At 38.0% G+C, this 18,058-nt stretch overlaps 1 protein-coding gene across 1 annotated transcript in view; it reads right to left on the bottom strand.

The window, feature by feature from the left end:
• The window catches only part of TMPRSS11F (transmembrane protease, serine 11F), an 86,101-nt gene that overhangs the window by 21,792 nt on the left and 46,251 nt on the right, over nucleotides 1-18,058 (bottom strand). Inside the window, exon 3 of the mRNA XM_011940280.1 lies at nucleotides 14,834-14,952. Coding sequence (XP_011795670.1) covers nucleotides 14,834-14,952 — 119 coding nt within the window. The remainder of the gene's footprint in view (nucleotides 1-14,833; nucleotides 14,953-18,058) is intronic.

Below are 18,058 nucleotides of genomic sequence, written 5' to 3'. Positions count from 1 at the left end.
TAAATTAAAAATACATGCTATTTTTTAAGACAGCATCCTCATTTCTAAGAAAGCCTACCTTGTTTGCTGCACTCATCCCAAATATAGTATCTCATTAGTATTGATAGAATTTGTTGATTTCTTAAATGATTATGTCATCACTAGACCATTTGACATGACTTGAAATGACTTCTGCCATGTGACTCTGACACCCTCACTTGTTAGTCATCTCTAGGAGAGACAGGATTTCAAAACTGGTACTATGCTTGGGAGTAAATTTCACCACACTCTTACATCATCAGCATTTCATTACTTAGCTTTTCCAGTCTAAGCCATTGGAAATTTTTCAATATTCAGGAAACTGATTTCCTAAAGGGTTCTGATTCCAGCTGGCTATTGAGATACTGCCTTTTTGTCAAAAAAGCACTGGGCTAGTTGATTGTGGTGGCTCACGCCTGTAATCCAAGCACTTTGGAAGGCCAAGGTGGAGAGATTGCTTTAATCCAGGAGTTCCAGATGAGCCTGGGCAACATGGCAAAACTCCGCCTCTACTAAAAATACAAAAATTAGCCAGAGTCATAATCTGTTCTCAAAATAAATAATAAATAGATAAAAAAAAATTTGAAAACCACTGGGCTGAGATTTATAAGTCAGAATAACAGGTCGATGTAAGTTTACATAAGATTCATTTCCATGGTAAATTTTGCTCCCAATTTCTACATCCTGTCAGGAGAAGGAAAGTCTCCCTCCCCACAAGATTCCTTCCTCTCCCTGACTCTTCTAATGTGGTAATAATGCCCAGTAGACTTTACCTCCTAAATGTTAAATCCACTTCCCTTGATTCAATCCCATTGCTATGGTCTCAAATCAGCTCCTTAGAAACTTGTATCTGGGCCTTTGCAGCAGCCTCCTCATGGCATGTTGATGTGGTTCTACCCTATCTTCTGTCCCCTCAGTTGTTCCCTCCGAATGCTGCAACCAGGATGATATCTTTAAAATGCAAACCTGAGTATATTAGACCCCTGCCTCAAGCTCAATATTTCCCTCAACACAATCTTACCCCTTCATTGGCCCCTACTTTGCCCCATCCCTGCCTTCCAAGTCTTCTCTCTCTCTTCTCTCTCTCTCTCTCTCTCTCATTTTAAGGTGTTTATTTTGTAAAAGCTTATATGGCAATGTCCTAGACAGGACTTGAACAGGTACTTAATATATATTCAGTGGCAAGACTAAGCACATTAAGAGAAATAAAAGAAAACTAGGTCACTAATAACAGTTTATAGGACAATGAACCACTTTCCTGGAAGAAGAAAAATATTCAACATGAGAAAGAATAGGCTGGGCGTGGTGGCTCACCCCTGTAACCCCAGCACTTTGGGAGGCCGAGGTGGGTGGATCACGAGGTCAGGAGGTCGAGATCATCCTGGCTAACAAGGTGAAACTAGGTCTGTACTAAAAATACAAAAATTAGCCAGGCATGGTGGCGGGCACCTGTAGTCCCAGCTACTTGGGAGGCTGAGGCAGGAGAATGGCATGAACCTGGGAGGTGGAGCTTGCAGTGAGCCGAGCTTGCGCCACTGCACTCCAGTGCGGGCAACAGAGTGAGACTCCATCTCAGGAAAAAAAAAAAGAAAAGTAAAGAAAAGAAAAAAGAAAGAACAAGGAACACTTACAGAAGGAAAAACCAAATTTACATACTTAAAAATCATGATACAGTTAACAGAGAAAATTTTGCTTAAAGTTATACCTTCTTTCTTGATTTCCATTAGGGTAACACAGTTTCTCAGAATAACCATGGAGACATCACCTTTCCACCCAGAGTCGAGAGTAAAACCACTGTCCAAATAACAAGGTCGCCTTCCATGCTTAATATAAGGCATATAATTATCATTTCTAGCTGAAGACTGGTGATAATTTTTCTACTTTAACTATAGTCATTGAAAACTGTTATTAAAATTCCTGCTGAAAGGATAGCAATAGCAACAGCTAAAGTCATTCCACAATAAAAATCAACTGTCTGGTCAAAACATCCCCAACAGAGGGCACTGTATATGAGGAGTTTTCTTCCATCAGTCATATGGTCTGGTGCTCTAGTCTGATGATATCAGGCAAAATCGTTCCATCGGTTACTTCTCTTTCTGGGATAGGTAGCTCTGTTGGGGTAGCTATGGTCTCTCTGCACCCTTTTAAACTTGCTCAAACTTGTGCCTGCTCTGCAACTGTATTCTAGTTTATTCTCAAAATGTACGCTAAATAGAAGAGGTTTTGAAAGACATGCTCAATCCAGACCAGAGTCCTATTATCCCGTTTAGCAGCAAACATCAGAGATACTCCCATGGGAAAACAAAAAAGGTTCTCCCATAACCAATGGCAGTCAAGATAGCACCAATCTTCCATTTTCCTGTGCCTCTCACGACTCTACCAAAGGTACCTGCAAGTGCATCAAGTAGATGAAGAGGAGCAAAAACAGGCATCATTTGGATCATAAAGGGAAATAACATCTTTGTCAATGGTAAATACATAGGCAACTGCACTCTTCAAAACTACAAGTAAAAACACTTGCTGCAAATGTACACACACTGGCACACAGAAGAACAGTAAAGTGGGAGCACCAAGCCTGCTCATGATTCCTGTTGCCACAGCATTGCCCACTTGTACACTGGCTGCCATGCCAAAACCAGAGGGCAACCATCTTGACTACAAAGGCCAGTTCACAGATGATGCCCTGAGCTTCCAACTCTGTCACATTAATCAGTCCTGCAAGAAGCGTTCCAATCTCAAGCTTGTCACTCAGTCTACACCATGAGCATAATTGGATAGCCGGCTGGATGTAGGAGCCCCACTCCTGGGAAAAGTCCCTAGTCGAACCTCCCCAAGTATTGATAATTTTTTTTTTTTTCCGCGTGTAGAGGAAAATAAGTGCAGACAGGAAGAACCAGGAAGTGGTGTTGGCCCAGGGAGATTCTAACCCTCTAATGTCCACAGTCTACAAGCAAGAGTACATTAAGGCCCACACAGACTGCATTCCCTGTGATTCCAGTGATAACTTAAGGCAAGATCATGCCCCGACTTTTGTAAATATCTCCTCTGCAGCCAGAACAGAAATGCTGCTAGAAGAGCAAGAATGAAAATCATCACATAAATTTGGGCCATCCTGGTGACGTCAGGATCCCCTTAAGAGCAGGAAGATGCTGTCAGTATTGAGAAAGATGGCCCAGCAAGGAAAACAGCACAGCATCAAGATAAGGATTCCTCTTTGAAGTATGCTCCCCACACATTTCAGGTTCTTGCCTACAAAGGATTGAGACATTAGCTTGTCATAAGGGGAGTCTAGTCCAGTTTTAACTGAAATCCCAGTATCATTCACAAGTGTAACACTACCCAGCTTGACTGCCCAGATGTCCACAGAATATGAGACAGATGATGCAAATAAGAAAGACCATCAACTGTGCAAGGAACACCAGGCTTTGAGCAAGCACTGCCAGCTCCTGCAGCCTAGCACCTTAGGTAGTGGGCGGTTTGCCAGCAGGCTCCACACCATCCTAGATGTTAGCCAGGGCTCAATGTCATTGAGGGGAGAGGGTTCTGTGGCAGCCAGGATGAGCGCATTGGGAAAGAGAAGATGGAAGCAGAGACAGGAGGCTGGGCTGCCCTGCCCTGTCCTGGCCACTAACAAACCCAACGGAGGCACAGCCCTCCCGGGAAACGGTGGATGGCCCCCTGGCCTCTGGCCGCCCCCATCCCACCCTTACTCCTACTCGCTTACCTCTTTTGTACTCCCCTCCCCTCCCCTGAGCCTAGTCCAGCTGGAGAGGGGCCAAAACCTCTTATCTACTGATTTAATTTCTCTTTCCTAATCACAGTAGGCTGGTTCACACCTCTGTGACTGTGCACATTCATTTTCCTCTTCCTACAACGTTTTTTTTTTTCCCCTGGCAAATTTCTTCAATTACAACTTTACCTTACTTGAGAAACTCCAATGACAATTAAGTTAGCTCTAAGAAGCCCTCCTCAAAGTTGAACACTCCTTTATTTGGGCCACCTTGTCACCTTGAATATGATTTTATTATATTAAGAACAATTATCACACTGGTTTGCAGTAGTGTCTCTCTCACTCTAGACTGTGAACTGTGTAAGGCAGGGAGTGTGATTTATGTTCATATATACAATGCTCCACACATTGTCTGGCCCATGGTGAACACACAAGCCATGTTTGATAAATAAATGAGTGCATGAATAAATGAATTAATGAATTAAGAATCAACAAGATGGTAAAGGGAAGAAGATGGTAACACATTGTTTTATCTGCAAATCGTGTTGCCAAGTGAAAGTAGAAATCTGTGGTCATCTGCAGAAAGGTGGGACCCAGGAGACCCCAGTGGTGACCTCACATGTTTGGGTCATTCCTCAGGTTTGGATCAGTTCTGAGTCATGTCACTTGCGATTTCACTAAGTTTCTCTGAGTTCATTTTGTTTTCATCATTCAGGAAACAGGGAGAAAAGATGACTTTTATGTCTCTAGCACTTCTGATAAACGTCCTCTGAAATTCTGAACTTTGTACCTATGACACTTTGGGGAAGGATTAGGAGTCTTATTATATTAGAGTATAAGAAAATATCAAGATTCAATTCAAACTAAAATGTGATATTAACAAACCATGGTCCCCCAACACGTCAACCTCTATTTTAAAAATGGCGTATGCTGGTATAGTACAATACTGGGGTGAGCTTTACTAAAAGCTTACAAGTATTAGTTCCATACTACATGGCAGGCATTGGAGTGATTCTTTTGTTTAAAATTCAAACCATCTTAGGAGGAAAAGTATCATTCTCAACAGCTCCATTTGATAGATGAAGAAACTGAGACTCAGGATATATAATCTTGTCTGAGGTGACAGAGGAAATGGTGGCTCTGTAACATGAACCCAGGGAAGCCATCTTTAGATCTTGTGTTAAGCGCATTAAGTGACTTTGACAACCTTGAATTAATTACATATTTGAAGACAGATGTTAAAGTTGGTGGGAGACAGGCAGGTAGAAAGGTCATGGTGAAAGAAACCCTTAAAGAAGACCTCAAAGTCATCTTTTATTCCCTGAATATAAATCTCTTAAGAGATAATCTCTTCAGAGGTTGTTTCCTGCTTCTAAGTTTATTTTTTTATTTTTTATTTATTTATTTATTATTTTTATTTTTTTTGAGACGGAGTCTCACTCTGTCGCCCAGGCTGGAGTGCAGTGGCGCGATCCCAGCTCACTGCAAGGTCCGCCTCCCAGGTTTACGCCATTCTCCTGCCTCAGCCTCCCGAGTAGCTGGGACCACAGGCGCCCGCCACCGCGCCCGGCTAGTTTTTTGTATTTTTTGGTAGAGACGGGGTTTCACCATATTAGCCAGTATGGTCTCGATCTCCTGACCTCGTTGGTCCGCCCGTCTCGGCCTCCCAAAGTGCTGGGATTACAGGCTTGAGCCACCGCGCCCCGCCTCCTGCTTCTAAGTTTAACAGGGGTAGGGGAACTATTCCTCCTCAGATACCTAATCATTGTTATAACTAGTTTCTGGAAAGTTTAACTCATATTTACATTTTTCTGTTGGGAACTCAGTACTGTGATGCTTGTAATATGATCCAAACTACAAAAACTAATTGTATCCTGTCCCTTTTTATAGTTCAAACCTAAGAATAGATCATTTTACTAGAGATGATTCTGTTTGAAACAAGATAGTGTGCTTGTGGTAAAATGGGGGAAAAAAACTTCACCTTAAAATCAGATACCAATTGTAGTCTTTGGTTTGAACTCCAGTATTCAAAAACAAAATAACATATTTGAAATGATACGTATGGCTCTGACTAATTAGCTTCATATCCATCCAGGTACTGTTTTTGACAAGTTTGAGCTTGCATCTTTCCTTTGGTTGTGAACTAAATGCAGATTAAGTCCTCAAGGAAGATCAGCAGTTACTGCATGCCAGGTAGGGAATCCCTTTTGAGGTCCACCCATGAAAATACTCAGGCAGTTTATGCAAATTTCCTGCTACTGTCAAGGGAATATGTGCCAGCAGAGCGCAAAAACACCAACAAAACTGATTCTTTTCCTCTTTCCTCTCCAGGAAAGCTTCCTGCTGACTCAAAGGGATTTTTCTTCTTCTGAACTCCTATTATGGGAATGGATGAAATCACTTACAGAGCCACAGAAGGAAACGAAGCAAAGCCAGGATCATGAGTTGGATTACCTGGAGGCCTAGGTCAATGGGGAGTTATTGCTTGCAGTCACTTATCAAGCAAATAAACTTTTTCTTCTTTCTTATGAAATTTATTTAAGAAGCTGAAATTACTTAAATGATAATGAGTTGTGAGAAAAGAATTGTAGCAGATATTTGTTCTTTATTCAAATTGCACTGAGTGGGGAGGTATACCCATACCACAGCTTCGAGAATTGACTGATAACAGTTCACACCTGCACTTCTGCAGAGGATTGTCCTTGTCTGACCTGAGCACCTTGTTTAGTAATGTCTGGTAGGCTATGCTCCACCTTCCCTGGGCAGCTCTACTGGTGTAAGACAAACAACCCAACCCTCTAATTTCTGGGAAGAATCACCTCCGTGATTAATCTAGGCTCCAGATTTCCCAGAGAAATCATGCTGAGGCTACATTTTTGAAACTACATCTTTATCTAGCTTCTACCTTTGCCCTTTCCTGCTGTGCTCACTTCCTTATGAATTTTTTCTGAAAGATTTGATTAATAAGTTATTTAATTAAAATTTTAATAAATTTTATTATTTAAATAAAATCAAAATAAATTAGTTATAAAATAAATTATTACTGATTTATTAATAAATTAATAAATATTTTATTAATAATAAATTAATGGATTAATAAATTAATCAAGATCACCAGTCATAAGTTCTGTGTTTTGGAATATAACCTATGCAAAAATAAATTAATCGGTACTAGATAATGCTCTGCTATGCATCTATTTCAGTGTCTCTATTCTTTGGAAGTTCTGTCATCACACATCCCCAATTTTTAGATAAGGATTTTAGCTTACAGCCAGGAAAAGATTCAATAAACTTAAATGAAAAAGTGTTTTTAAAGGTAATATTTTTTGTCTCTAAAGAAGTTTTTGTATTGCAAATGTTAATCTCTTAAAATAGAAGGAACGAAGAATGAAAAAAGAAATCTCTTTAAGATGTCCTTTTAAGAGATCCTCAAGCTAGTTGTTGTAGTTTTAGAATATAAGGAGCCCAATAAAGATGGTTTCAGTGAGAAGCTATTATTAAGAAATGAAATTAGAAAGTGATGGAGTCAACATCTGTAGCCTTTTGATACTGAAAATTCTGCATAGTGGATGGGAGTCATGGGAATTTTCCAGTCTCTATTTTGGAAATCATTTACCTATCCAACTATAATATACTATAATTATAATACTATAATTTTATTTATAGTATTATCTTTTTGGATTGTCCTGAACATTCAGTTCCAAAGTGAAGTCAATGTATCATAGAGCATATGGAAAAATTCCAGAACTCATGTTTATCTTTATTTTTATCTACACAAACAGTTTTTTACAGCATTGGCTTTGAGGTGTGGAATCCTAGCATAAGTACAATAATTACTGGATGCTCCCAAGGGGAAAATGGAAACCAGTCTGTTAGAATTATTCCTTGTCCTAGGATACGTACTTGATAAATCATTCCTGCATGCCATTTAGTTAAGTAGTGATACTTCACATGTTAATTTTAAGTAATCAATATTAATTTAATCACACTAGCAATTCTCAGTGTGTAAACAATTAGTATCTTGTTTAAATTACCAGACTAGTCATTTTTTTAAACTTTGGCAAAAAACAATGGAGTACTGTCAAAATATAAATTCAGTTTTTAAACAAAACAGTTCTATGCAAACTCTACATATGCATGGCTTTCATATGGCTTTTGGGCATAGAAAGATGATAGAGACAATCTTCAACATTTTTGCTGAAGAACTATGATTTAAAGTATAAATTTATCATTAAAGTGGATATGTTTCACTCACTTCCTCTCTTTGCTACCAGTGAAAAATAACTGAGAACTTGTTGGGGGAGTGGCAAGATGGCTGTCCAGATACAGCCAGAAAGGAACCTTCCCACTGAGGGAGACCAAAATATTGAGTAAACCAACATATATCAAACAGATTTCTGGGAGAGAAAACACTCAGAGTTGATAGAGAGGCAATGCAGACACAGAGGCTGAAGAGGAGGAAGCTGGCAACTCTACGTGGTCTTGCTGGATGTTAGGACTAGCTCCTGGCCCTGAATAGCTCCTAGAGAAGGGGTGAATGAAGTGACTGCGGGGCAATTCACTCTTGCTGGGGATCTCTAGGATCATACCTACAAGAGATCCCACGACCTCCATAGATACTTGAATTGGCAGGAGGATGTGCCTTGAGAGTAGGCAGAGAGCTCCTGTCTGCATGGAGTCCAGAAGGTTTTGCGCGTGGGGAAGCTGCAGCAAAACACAGCCATAGGAACCCATCCTCCAAGGCTCTCTCCCTTCCTCCAAATAGCTCTGACGTCTGCTGACTGCAGGGCCAGGAGAGAGCAGGGCTGCCTTTCTCATGAGACTAGGGTATGTCTCTTCTGCACAGACTGCTGTCCACCGGCCCCTCCCAAGGATGCTACCTGGCTGCTCCCACAAGAACACGCACACAGCAGAGCCTCCACTGCCCAGTACAAGTGCTTTACTGGTTTGTGAACATATCCGCTCCCCCAGCAGAGACAGTCTCCAACCCCAAGAGGCCAGAAGACAAAGCTGCAGGCTCAATCTCAACCCCGTTGGGTTAGAGCACATAGTTCAGGAGTGCCAAGCTAAGATCTGTGGCTGGTGCTTGAGCAGGGGAAGAGCCCCCACTCTCAGAACACTGAGAAGACTGAGACATGGATTCATGGGCTGGTGCAGAAGCTGGTGTGCCTCCCTCTACAGGTATAATCCAGAAAGAGTGTGCCCTGTCTGACAGTCACTGTCTCTGACCAAAGAAGCATCATAGCCCCGGACACCTAACAGCTCAGTGATCTGGATACAGAAGGCTTGGGACAAAACCAGCTGGTTGGACCAAATACTCAGGCAATAAAGAGAAGGTGACTTGGTTGAGGGACAACAAGCTGGGCAGGCCCCACAGCTGTCTGCTGGGCAAAAAAACTGTGAGCCACAAGCACTACATAAGCTGCATACCCATGACAACACCACCCTGCCCAGAGATCCCTCACCCTTGACCAGTAGGCCAAAGCATCAACAGACCACCTTCAGATATACCGCACAACCTGCTTTGACTCCACCAAGCAGAGAGGACTAGTGAGCTTCCACAACATTGCAGGTCTCTTGGCAACCTAATCTTTGGCTTGGACTGTCACTACTGCAGGCAGAAACACAGCCTGCCAGGGCACCTCTTGAGGCTAAGGAAATGTGGGCATGGTGCCAGTGACTAAAGGGAGCCCCCTAGGGCACAGGGATGGACCTGGTAAGAGCATCATCTCTCTTCAATCCCACAACCACAGAGCACTGTTGCAAACACGCTGAAATACACAAGAGCAGGGCAGCTAAGAGCCTATCTGCCAGCCATTACTCTTAAGCACCATCTACTGGATCACAGTCTGAATTATAACACCAACAAAATTCTCCCAGAACACATGCCTATGAAACCCATGCAAGAATCTAGCCACAAATAAAGACCCAGTACAGAACTCTGACCCTCTGAAAGCATGAAGAAATGAAGATGACAGACTATATTCAATTTATACAACAGCCAAAATCTCAAGGGAAATAAAGAATGAAAAAAAAAAAAAGCCCTATTCAAATGACAGCAAATTCAAAAAAGATAAAGGAACATGAGACCTCTCATATGAAAAAGAATAGGTGCAAGAACTCTGGCAATTCAAAAAGTCAGACTGTCTCCTTGCCTGCAAACAATCACTTTACCTCCCCTACAATGTTTCTGAACCAGATTGAAATGACTAAAACTACAGATATAGAATTTAGAACCTGGATAGCAAGGATACTCATTGAGATTCAGGAGAAAGTTGAAATCCAATCCCACAAGCCCAGTAATATGACCCAAGAGGTGAAAGATGACATAGCCACTTGCCAAGAAAGGACCAAACTAAATTCCTAGAATTGAAAAATGTACTACAGGAATTTTATAATACAGTTGGAAGCATTAACAACAGAATAGATCAAGCTAAGGAAAGACTCTCAGAGCTCGAAGACCAGTTCTTTAACTCAACTTAGGCAAAAGTAAAGAAAAAAGAATTTTTAAAAAAGAACAAAACCTCTAAGAAATATGAGATTATGTAAAGAGACTAAAGCTATGACCCACTGTCATTCTAGATAGACAAGAAGAGAGAAGAACAACTTAGAAAACATATTTAAGCATAGGATCCACAAAAACTTCCCCAATCTCACTAGAGAAGTTGACATGCAAATTCAAGAAATTCAAAGAACCCCTACAAGAGGCAATATAAGACAACTATCCTCAAGGCATACAGTCATCAGATTCACCAAGGTCACTGCAAAAGAAAAAAAAATGTAAAGGTAGCTACAGACACAGGTCAGGTCACTTACAAATGGAACCTCATCAGGCCATCTCAGCAGAAACTTTATAAGCCAGAAGAGACTGGGGACCTATTTTCAGCATGCTTAAAGAAAAGAAATTCTAACCAAGAACTTCATTCCCCACCAAACTAAGCTTCATAAGTAAAGGAGAAATAAAATCATTTTCAGATAAACAAAAGCTAAGGGATTTCATTGCCACTACTAGTCTTACAAGAGGTCCTTAAGAGTATGTTAAATGTCAAAATGAAGGAACAATACCAGCTACCACAGAAACACATTTAAGTACATAGCCCACAGACACCACAAAGCCACTATACAATCATCTACAAAACAATCAGCTAACAACATGACAGGAACAAAATATCACATAACAATAGTAACTTAAATGTCAGTGGTCTAAATGTCCCACTTAAAAGGCATAGAGTGGCAAGGTGGATAAAAATACAAGATTCTACAATCTGTTGCCTTCAAAAGAATCATCTCACATGTAGTGACACCCATAGGCTCAAAGTAAAGGGATGGAGAAAGATCTGTCATGCAAACAGAAAACAAAAAGGAGCAAGAACAGTAAAGAAGGAAAAAGAAGGCCATTACATAATGATAAAAGGATCAATTCAACAAGAAGACTCAGCCATCCAAAATATATATGCACCCAACATTGGAGCACTCGGATTCATAAAACAAGTTCTTCTAGACCTACGAAGACTTGGACGGCTACACAATTAGGGTGGGAAACATCAACAGTCCCACTGATAGCATTACACAGATCATTGAGGCAGAACACTAACAAAGAAATTGTGGACATAAACTTGACACTTGACCAACTTGACCTAACAAACATCTACAGAATAATACACCTAACAACCACAGAATACATACTCATCTTATCTGCATGTGGAATATACTACAAGATAAATCAAATATTTGCCCATAAAGCAAGCCTCAATAAATTAAAAAAAATCACAACAAGCACACTCTCACACCACAGTGCAATAAGAATAGAAATCATTACCAAGAAGGTATCTCAAAACCACACAACTACATGGAAATTAAACAATTTGCTCCTGAATTACCTTTGGGTAAACAACAAATTTAAGGCAAAAATCAAACATTTCTTTGAAATTAGGGACAGTAAAGGCACAAGACATCAACATCTTTAGGATGCAGCTAAAGCAGTGTTAAGAGGAATGTCTATAGCACTAAAAACCTACATCAATAAGTTAGAAAGATCTAAATTAGCAATCTAACAATGCACATAGAGAAACTAGAAAAACAACAACAAACCAACACTGAAGCTAGCAAAATAAAAGACAATTAAAATCAGAGCAGAATGAAACTAAATTGAGACACAAAAGTCTGTTAAAAAAAAAAAGTCAAAAAAAAATCAACAACACCAAATTTTTGGTTTATTGAAAGAACAAACAAGACTGATAGCTATCTAAATTAGAAAAAAAAGAGAGACAATCCATATAAGTACAATCATAAATGACAAAGTTGACATTACAACCAAACCCACAGAAATACAAAAGATAGTCTATTATGAACACTTATCCATGTAAATTAGAAAATCTAGAGGAAATAGATAAATTATTGGTAACATATAACCTCCCTGACTGAACCAAGTAGAAATCGAAAACCTGAACAGACCAACAATGAGTTCTAAAACTAAATCAGTAATAAAAAACCTACAAACCAACAAAATCCCTGGACCAGATGAATTCACAGCCAAATTCTACCAGACATACACAGAATAATGGGTACCAGCCCTACTAAAACTATTCCCAAAAAATCAGGAAGAAAGGAGTCCTCCTTAACTCATTCTACAAAGCTAGCATCATCCTGATACCAAAATTTGCCAAGACACATTAAAAAAAGAAAATATCAGGTCAATACTCCTTATAATCATAGATGCAAAAATCCTCAACCAAATACCAGCAAACCAAATCTAACTACACAAAAAGTTAATTTGTCACAATCAAGTAGCCTTTATTCCTGGGATGCAAGTGGCTCAACATACTCAAATCAACAATGTGATTCGCCATATGAACAGAATTAAAAACAGAATGATCATCCCAATAGATGCAGAAAAAGCTTTTGATAAAATCCAACATCCTTTCATGATAAAAACCCTCAACAAACTAGGCATTGAAGGAACATATGTCAAAATAATAAGATCCATCTATGACAAACCCACAGCCAACATCACACTGAATGGGCAAAAGCTGGAACCATTCCCCTTGAGAACTGGAACACAGCAAGGATGCCCACTCTCTCCACTTCTATTCAACATAGTACTAGAAGTCCTATGCAGAGTAATGAGGCAAGAGAAAAAAGTAAAAGGCATCCAAATAGAAAAAGAAGTAGTTAAACAATCTCTCTTCACAAATGATATGATTCTATGTATAGAAAACAAAAACTTCACAAATAAAGCTCCCAGAATTGATAAACTTCATTAAAGTTTCAGGATACAAAAAATCAACATAAAACAATTACTAGCATTGGAAAACACCAATAATGTTCAAGCTGACAGCAAAATCAAGATGCAATCCCATCTACAATAGCCACAAAAAGAATAAAATACCTCAGAATACGTCTAATTGAAGAGGTAAATGATCTCGACAAGGAGAAATACAAAACACTGCTGAAAGAAATCAGAGACAAAACATATGTCTCATAGACATGATCATAGATTGGAAGAATCAGTCCCATTAAAATGACCATACTGCCAAAAGCAATTTAGAGCTTTAACACTATTTCTATCAAAGTACCAAGATCACTTTTTACAGAATTAGAAAAAAAAGATTCTGAAACTTATAGAGAATCAAAAAGGGCCCAAATCACCAAAGTCACCATAAGCAAAAAGAAAAAAGGCAGAGGCATCACATCGAATGCACTTTTAGGGAAATGATTTTCAATTTAAAGTTGTGCATCCAAACTTTCAACTGAGTGAAATATAGAATACAGGATTTTTTTCAGCATAAAATAATTCATAAATTTTACATCCCATGAACTTTTTCTTAGAAAAGGTACTTGAGGACATATCTTACTATATCAATGAAAACATGGGATGCAAGAAGCAACGGATCTCACAAAAGGGTGCAGTCTTGTCCTGGATAGGTTTACTTTTGTAAAGTGGACCTACAGCACAACTAGTTGAAATTGAGGAGGAAACATAAGGTTTTAAAAAAGAAGATTTAAAGAAATACCAAGACCTTGGAAATGTCTGATAATACAGTAAAATGGTAGAGGGGTTACACACACACACACAAGAGAGAGAAAATATATTCATACTTAATTCTGGGAACATTATTTGATTGCCATAAGAATTGTGGTAATAATTATAAAAAACAAAAGTGCTATTTAAAAAGCTATGGAAAGTGAAATGCTCTTACTGCTTTTCAACATTTAGAATCAACTTATGTAAATAACAGGATAAATTGTAAATATTTTCTCACATTGTGAATAATACAGAGAGAGGATAGTATAGTGAGGGAAGAATGGGAATGCCAAAATTCTCATCTTTTATTAAAGGAGATTAGTGACTAAAGCTAATCATAAAGAATCATATTAACATAGTGCTCTTCCTATTTGGCCATTAATTCTTGGTTCTAGAATAACTCTTATAAGTTTAAAAGACTACAATCCAAGCTAATATACTGAATTTTGCTAAACAAATCTATGATCTCCATAACTATGCTTTCCATGGGACAAAAAATGGAAGACTATTCTCTTTGACTTTCTGCTATGACAGTTAAGGAGATGGCTCACCCAATATACTTAAAAAATTAGAAATAACTTGATAAATACATAAGCTATAATAAAACAAAATATATGAGTCATAACCAGATTTAAGATTAATATCAAAAATTATAGACATACCAAGTCCTTTTATGTAATTTTTTAAGTGCTTTCAAAATAAACAAATTGGTAAGCTGATTGTGGCAACTCTATATTCTTATGTTAAAAAAGAATAAAGAAAACGAATCAAAAAATATAAAATCAAGAGTCAAAAACAGGGAAATATTTGTTTCAACCAACAATTTCTCAGGAGTTAATTAGTTGCCTACTCTCATCTACTATATACATTTGATGGTGCACACAGTATACTGAATATTTTACACATATTAAGTAATTTAATCTTTACAACTACGTGACTTACATACTATATTATCTCCATTTTACAAAAGAAGAAATTGGGATTAAGTTCCTATATAACACCCACATTCAAAGTGATGAAAAGACACATTAATAAACATTTAAAATTTCTATTGAGCTTACCATCCTTTCAATCTGATGACTCCTTTCTATAAACTCTCTTGAAGATCTCACGCCATAATTTTCTTTGTATCTGATATTTGTGACTTTAAAAGAGGCAAGGTAATAGAAAGACTTATCATCTAAAAGGTAAAACAAGCAAAAGTCTCATGGTTAAAGGCAGTAAGTTGTTTTGTCCCCTGTGGCTTGCCCACATCTGATACATAGGCTACTATAATGCATATTATTTCTACTTAGTGCAAAAATTCTTGCAGACACTTCTCAAATATTTTGTAATTTCACAACTGCCGCTGGTTAAAATGAAAAATTCTGATCCCAAAGTACTCATACAGAACACTCCATTTATAGATATTTATGCATATCAAAATATTCATAAAATTGGACATGCAACATACAGTGGAAAGATAATAGCGAAAGCAATTGCTGAAAGTCATGTAAATGTCATCAGTTCCCTCAAGGAATTGCTAACAGGTATATCAGACATAAGCTGTATTATGAAGATACACTGAACAAGCTGTCAACATTTTTTATGCTGTTGCTAAGCTTACTTAAGTAGAAGTCCATATTTATTGTTTTCACCTTCTTTTTTTCCCATTCACTCCCTAATTCTCTGCAATCTGTTCCTACCACATCACTAAAGCTGTCTTTGTCAAGGACAACCGTTGTAATGTCTTTCATGGTTTTGTTTGTTTGTTTTACTCCTTCATTTCCTTGTAGCCTTCATCATGTTCCCTGAAAACCTATCTTTGGTTTTATGAAGCCATCTTCTAGTTTTCTTCCTTCCTCCCTGGCCACACATCTCAGTTATCTTGGTGAGCTCTTTATTTCCACCCTTCTCGTTGGCATTCAAAGATTCTATCTTTGACCTGGTCATATTAAGTACTTTTTGGTAATCTTAACTGGGATGGCCTTACCCACTAACTAATTATTGATGACTCAAATTCTTTATCTTCAGACCAAATCTTTGTCATGAGTTTCAATTCGCTATCAACTGACTTTAGGAGACTGTTTACTGCACATTAAATAGGCACTTCTAATATATTTCCAAAGTGAAATAATCATTTACTTCCTTATTTACTTAAACCTCCTCTACTTCCTGTATTTTATATCTTTGTGAACAGCTCTAACATCCATATGGTTACCCAAGGCTTGGGTTCATCCTGGTTTCCAATATCCAATTAATTTTTCAGTCTTTAAATCCTGTAGCTATAACCCATTTAATCTCTAATCTCTCTCTCTCTCTCTCTCTCTCTCTCTCTCTCTCTTTTTTCTTTTTGGAGATGGTGTCTCACTCTGTTGCCCAGGCTGGAGTGCAGTGGCACAATTCCAGCTCACTGCAACCTCCACCTCCTAGGTTCAAGTGATTCTCTTGCCTCAGCTTCCTGAGTAGCTGGGATTACAGGGGCATGCCACCACGCCCAGCTAATTTTTGTATTTTTAGTAGAGAACGATTTCACCATGTTGGCCAGGCTGGTCTCAAACTCCTGACCTCAAGTGATCCACCAGCCTCAGCCTTCCAAAGTGCTGGGAATACAGGTGTGAGCCACCACACCCGGCCAAATCTCCAATTTCTTACTGCATTTTAAACGTTCATTTTAAAACATTTTTTAAATGTTTAAAACATTTAAATATTCATTTAAAGTTTTTTAAATGTCAAAAACAAACATTCATTTAAAAACATTTTTTAGATCATAAACGCTATATCAGAAAATCTAGAATGACCAGAAAATTATATACAAGAGAATAAAAATCTGTAACTGTAATATCTAGAAGTAATTGATGTTATAATTTTGGCTTTTATTTATTCTGTTAAAATAATTGTTTTACTTGACTGAGATAGCTTATCACCACAATTTTGTATCTTTTTCGTTCCACTTACAAAATTTATTCTAAGCATTATCTTCTTTAAAAAAGTACATTTTATTCATTCAAAATGAGATGTCAAGAAATATGAATGAGGGTGACATTTTACCACAACAGTTTACAATCTATTTTGCTGACAATTTTTACTTCTTTATTTTTACTGATGGATGAGTGGATGAATTAATCAATATTTACCAAGTTCCTAACATACACTAAACTCTGTCTAATCAGCTCTCACATATATTATCTTATTAAATTTAATGAATTCAAGCTACCTCTCAAGGCACTTCTTGAAAAGATTTCACAATTAAAGTTTTATTACAAAAAAAAAGATTAAAATGAAGATTGATCTCAGAGTGACAGAGCTATTTTACTCATTATCATACACATATCCCTATATTGTCTTTAAGAATTTCCCTGTTAGGCAAAAGCATATTCTGGAATCACGTAGAAGTAAAAGTGATTTTAATATATACTTTAAGTGCTTTTAAAAGTGCTAAAAATATGTTATATGTGAAGCATAACTATATTAGTCACTATACTATAGCTTTTATGTTAATGTTGAACTTTTGTATCAATAAATAATAATACCTTTCCTTTACTGAATTGTCATTACATGCAGAGAACATGATATTTGGCATTTATTGAATATTATATGCTTAGCTCATTTCACCAGTGAAGAAATTCAACATCAAGTAAGTTTTTATAAAAGATCAATTAGGAAGCCACTGTAGAAATCCAATTTAATAATGGCAAATATTTGTAAGAAATTACTATATACCATGCACTGTGTGACAACACAAATCTAGTTTAATCATCACAATTTTCTGAATTAAAAATAATAGTAAACCGCTTTACATAAGAGTACTTAAGCTTAGTGAAGTAGAAAACAAGTTTGCTAAAGATCACCTAACTAATTTATGGTGAACCTGATATTAAAACCAAGGTGTGCTTGGCTCTTGGGATTTCATGGGAGAATAACATTTTATGGGAAAACAAAATCCCTACATTCCTGGAAGTGGATCCAGTTCTACAGAACAGGAAGACAAGTGATGCTATCTCAATGCAAATTTTACTCTTTAGGTTTTCAAGAAACCAAACTTAAAAAACAGCTTTAGATAATTGGGTTTCGGCGCGGTGGCCCAAGCCTGTAATCCCAGCACTTTGGGAGGCCGAGACGGGCGGATCACGAGGTCAGGAGATCAAGACCATCCTGGCTAACACGGTGAAACCCTGTTTCTACTAAAAAATACAAAAAACTAGCCGGTCAAGGTGGTGGGCGCCTGTAGTCCCAGCTACTCGGGAGGCTGAGGCAGGAGAATGGCATGAACCCGGGAGGCGGAGCTTGCAGTGAGCTGAGATCTG

Source organism: Colobus angolensis, unplaced genomic scaffold, assembly GCF_000951035.1.
Source record: "Colobus angolensis palliatus isolate OR3802 unplaced genomic scaffold, Cang.pa_1.0 Scaffold189, whole genome shotgun sequence".
Taxonomy (NCBI): Eukaryota; Metazoa; Chordata; class Mammalia; order Primates; family Cercopithecidae; genus Colobus; species Colobus angolensis.
The sequence above is the reverse complement of the archived record's forward strand: the minus strand, read 5'-3'. Positions and strand labels throughout refer to the sequence as shown.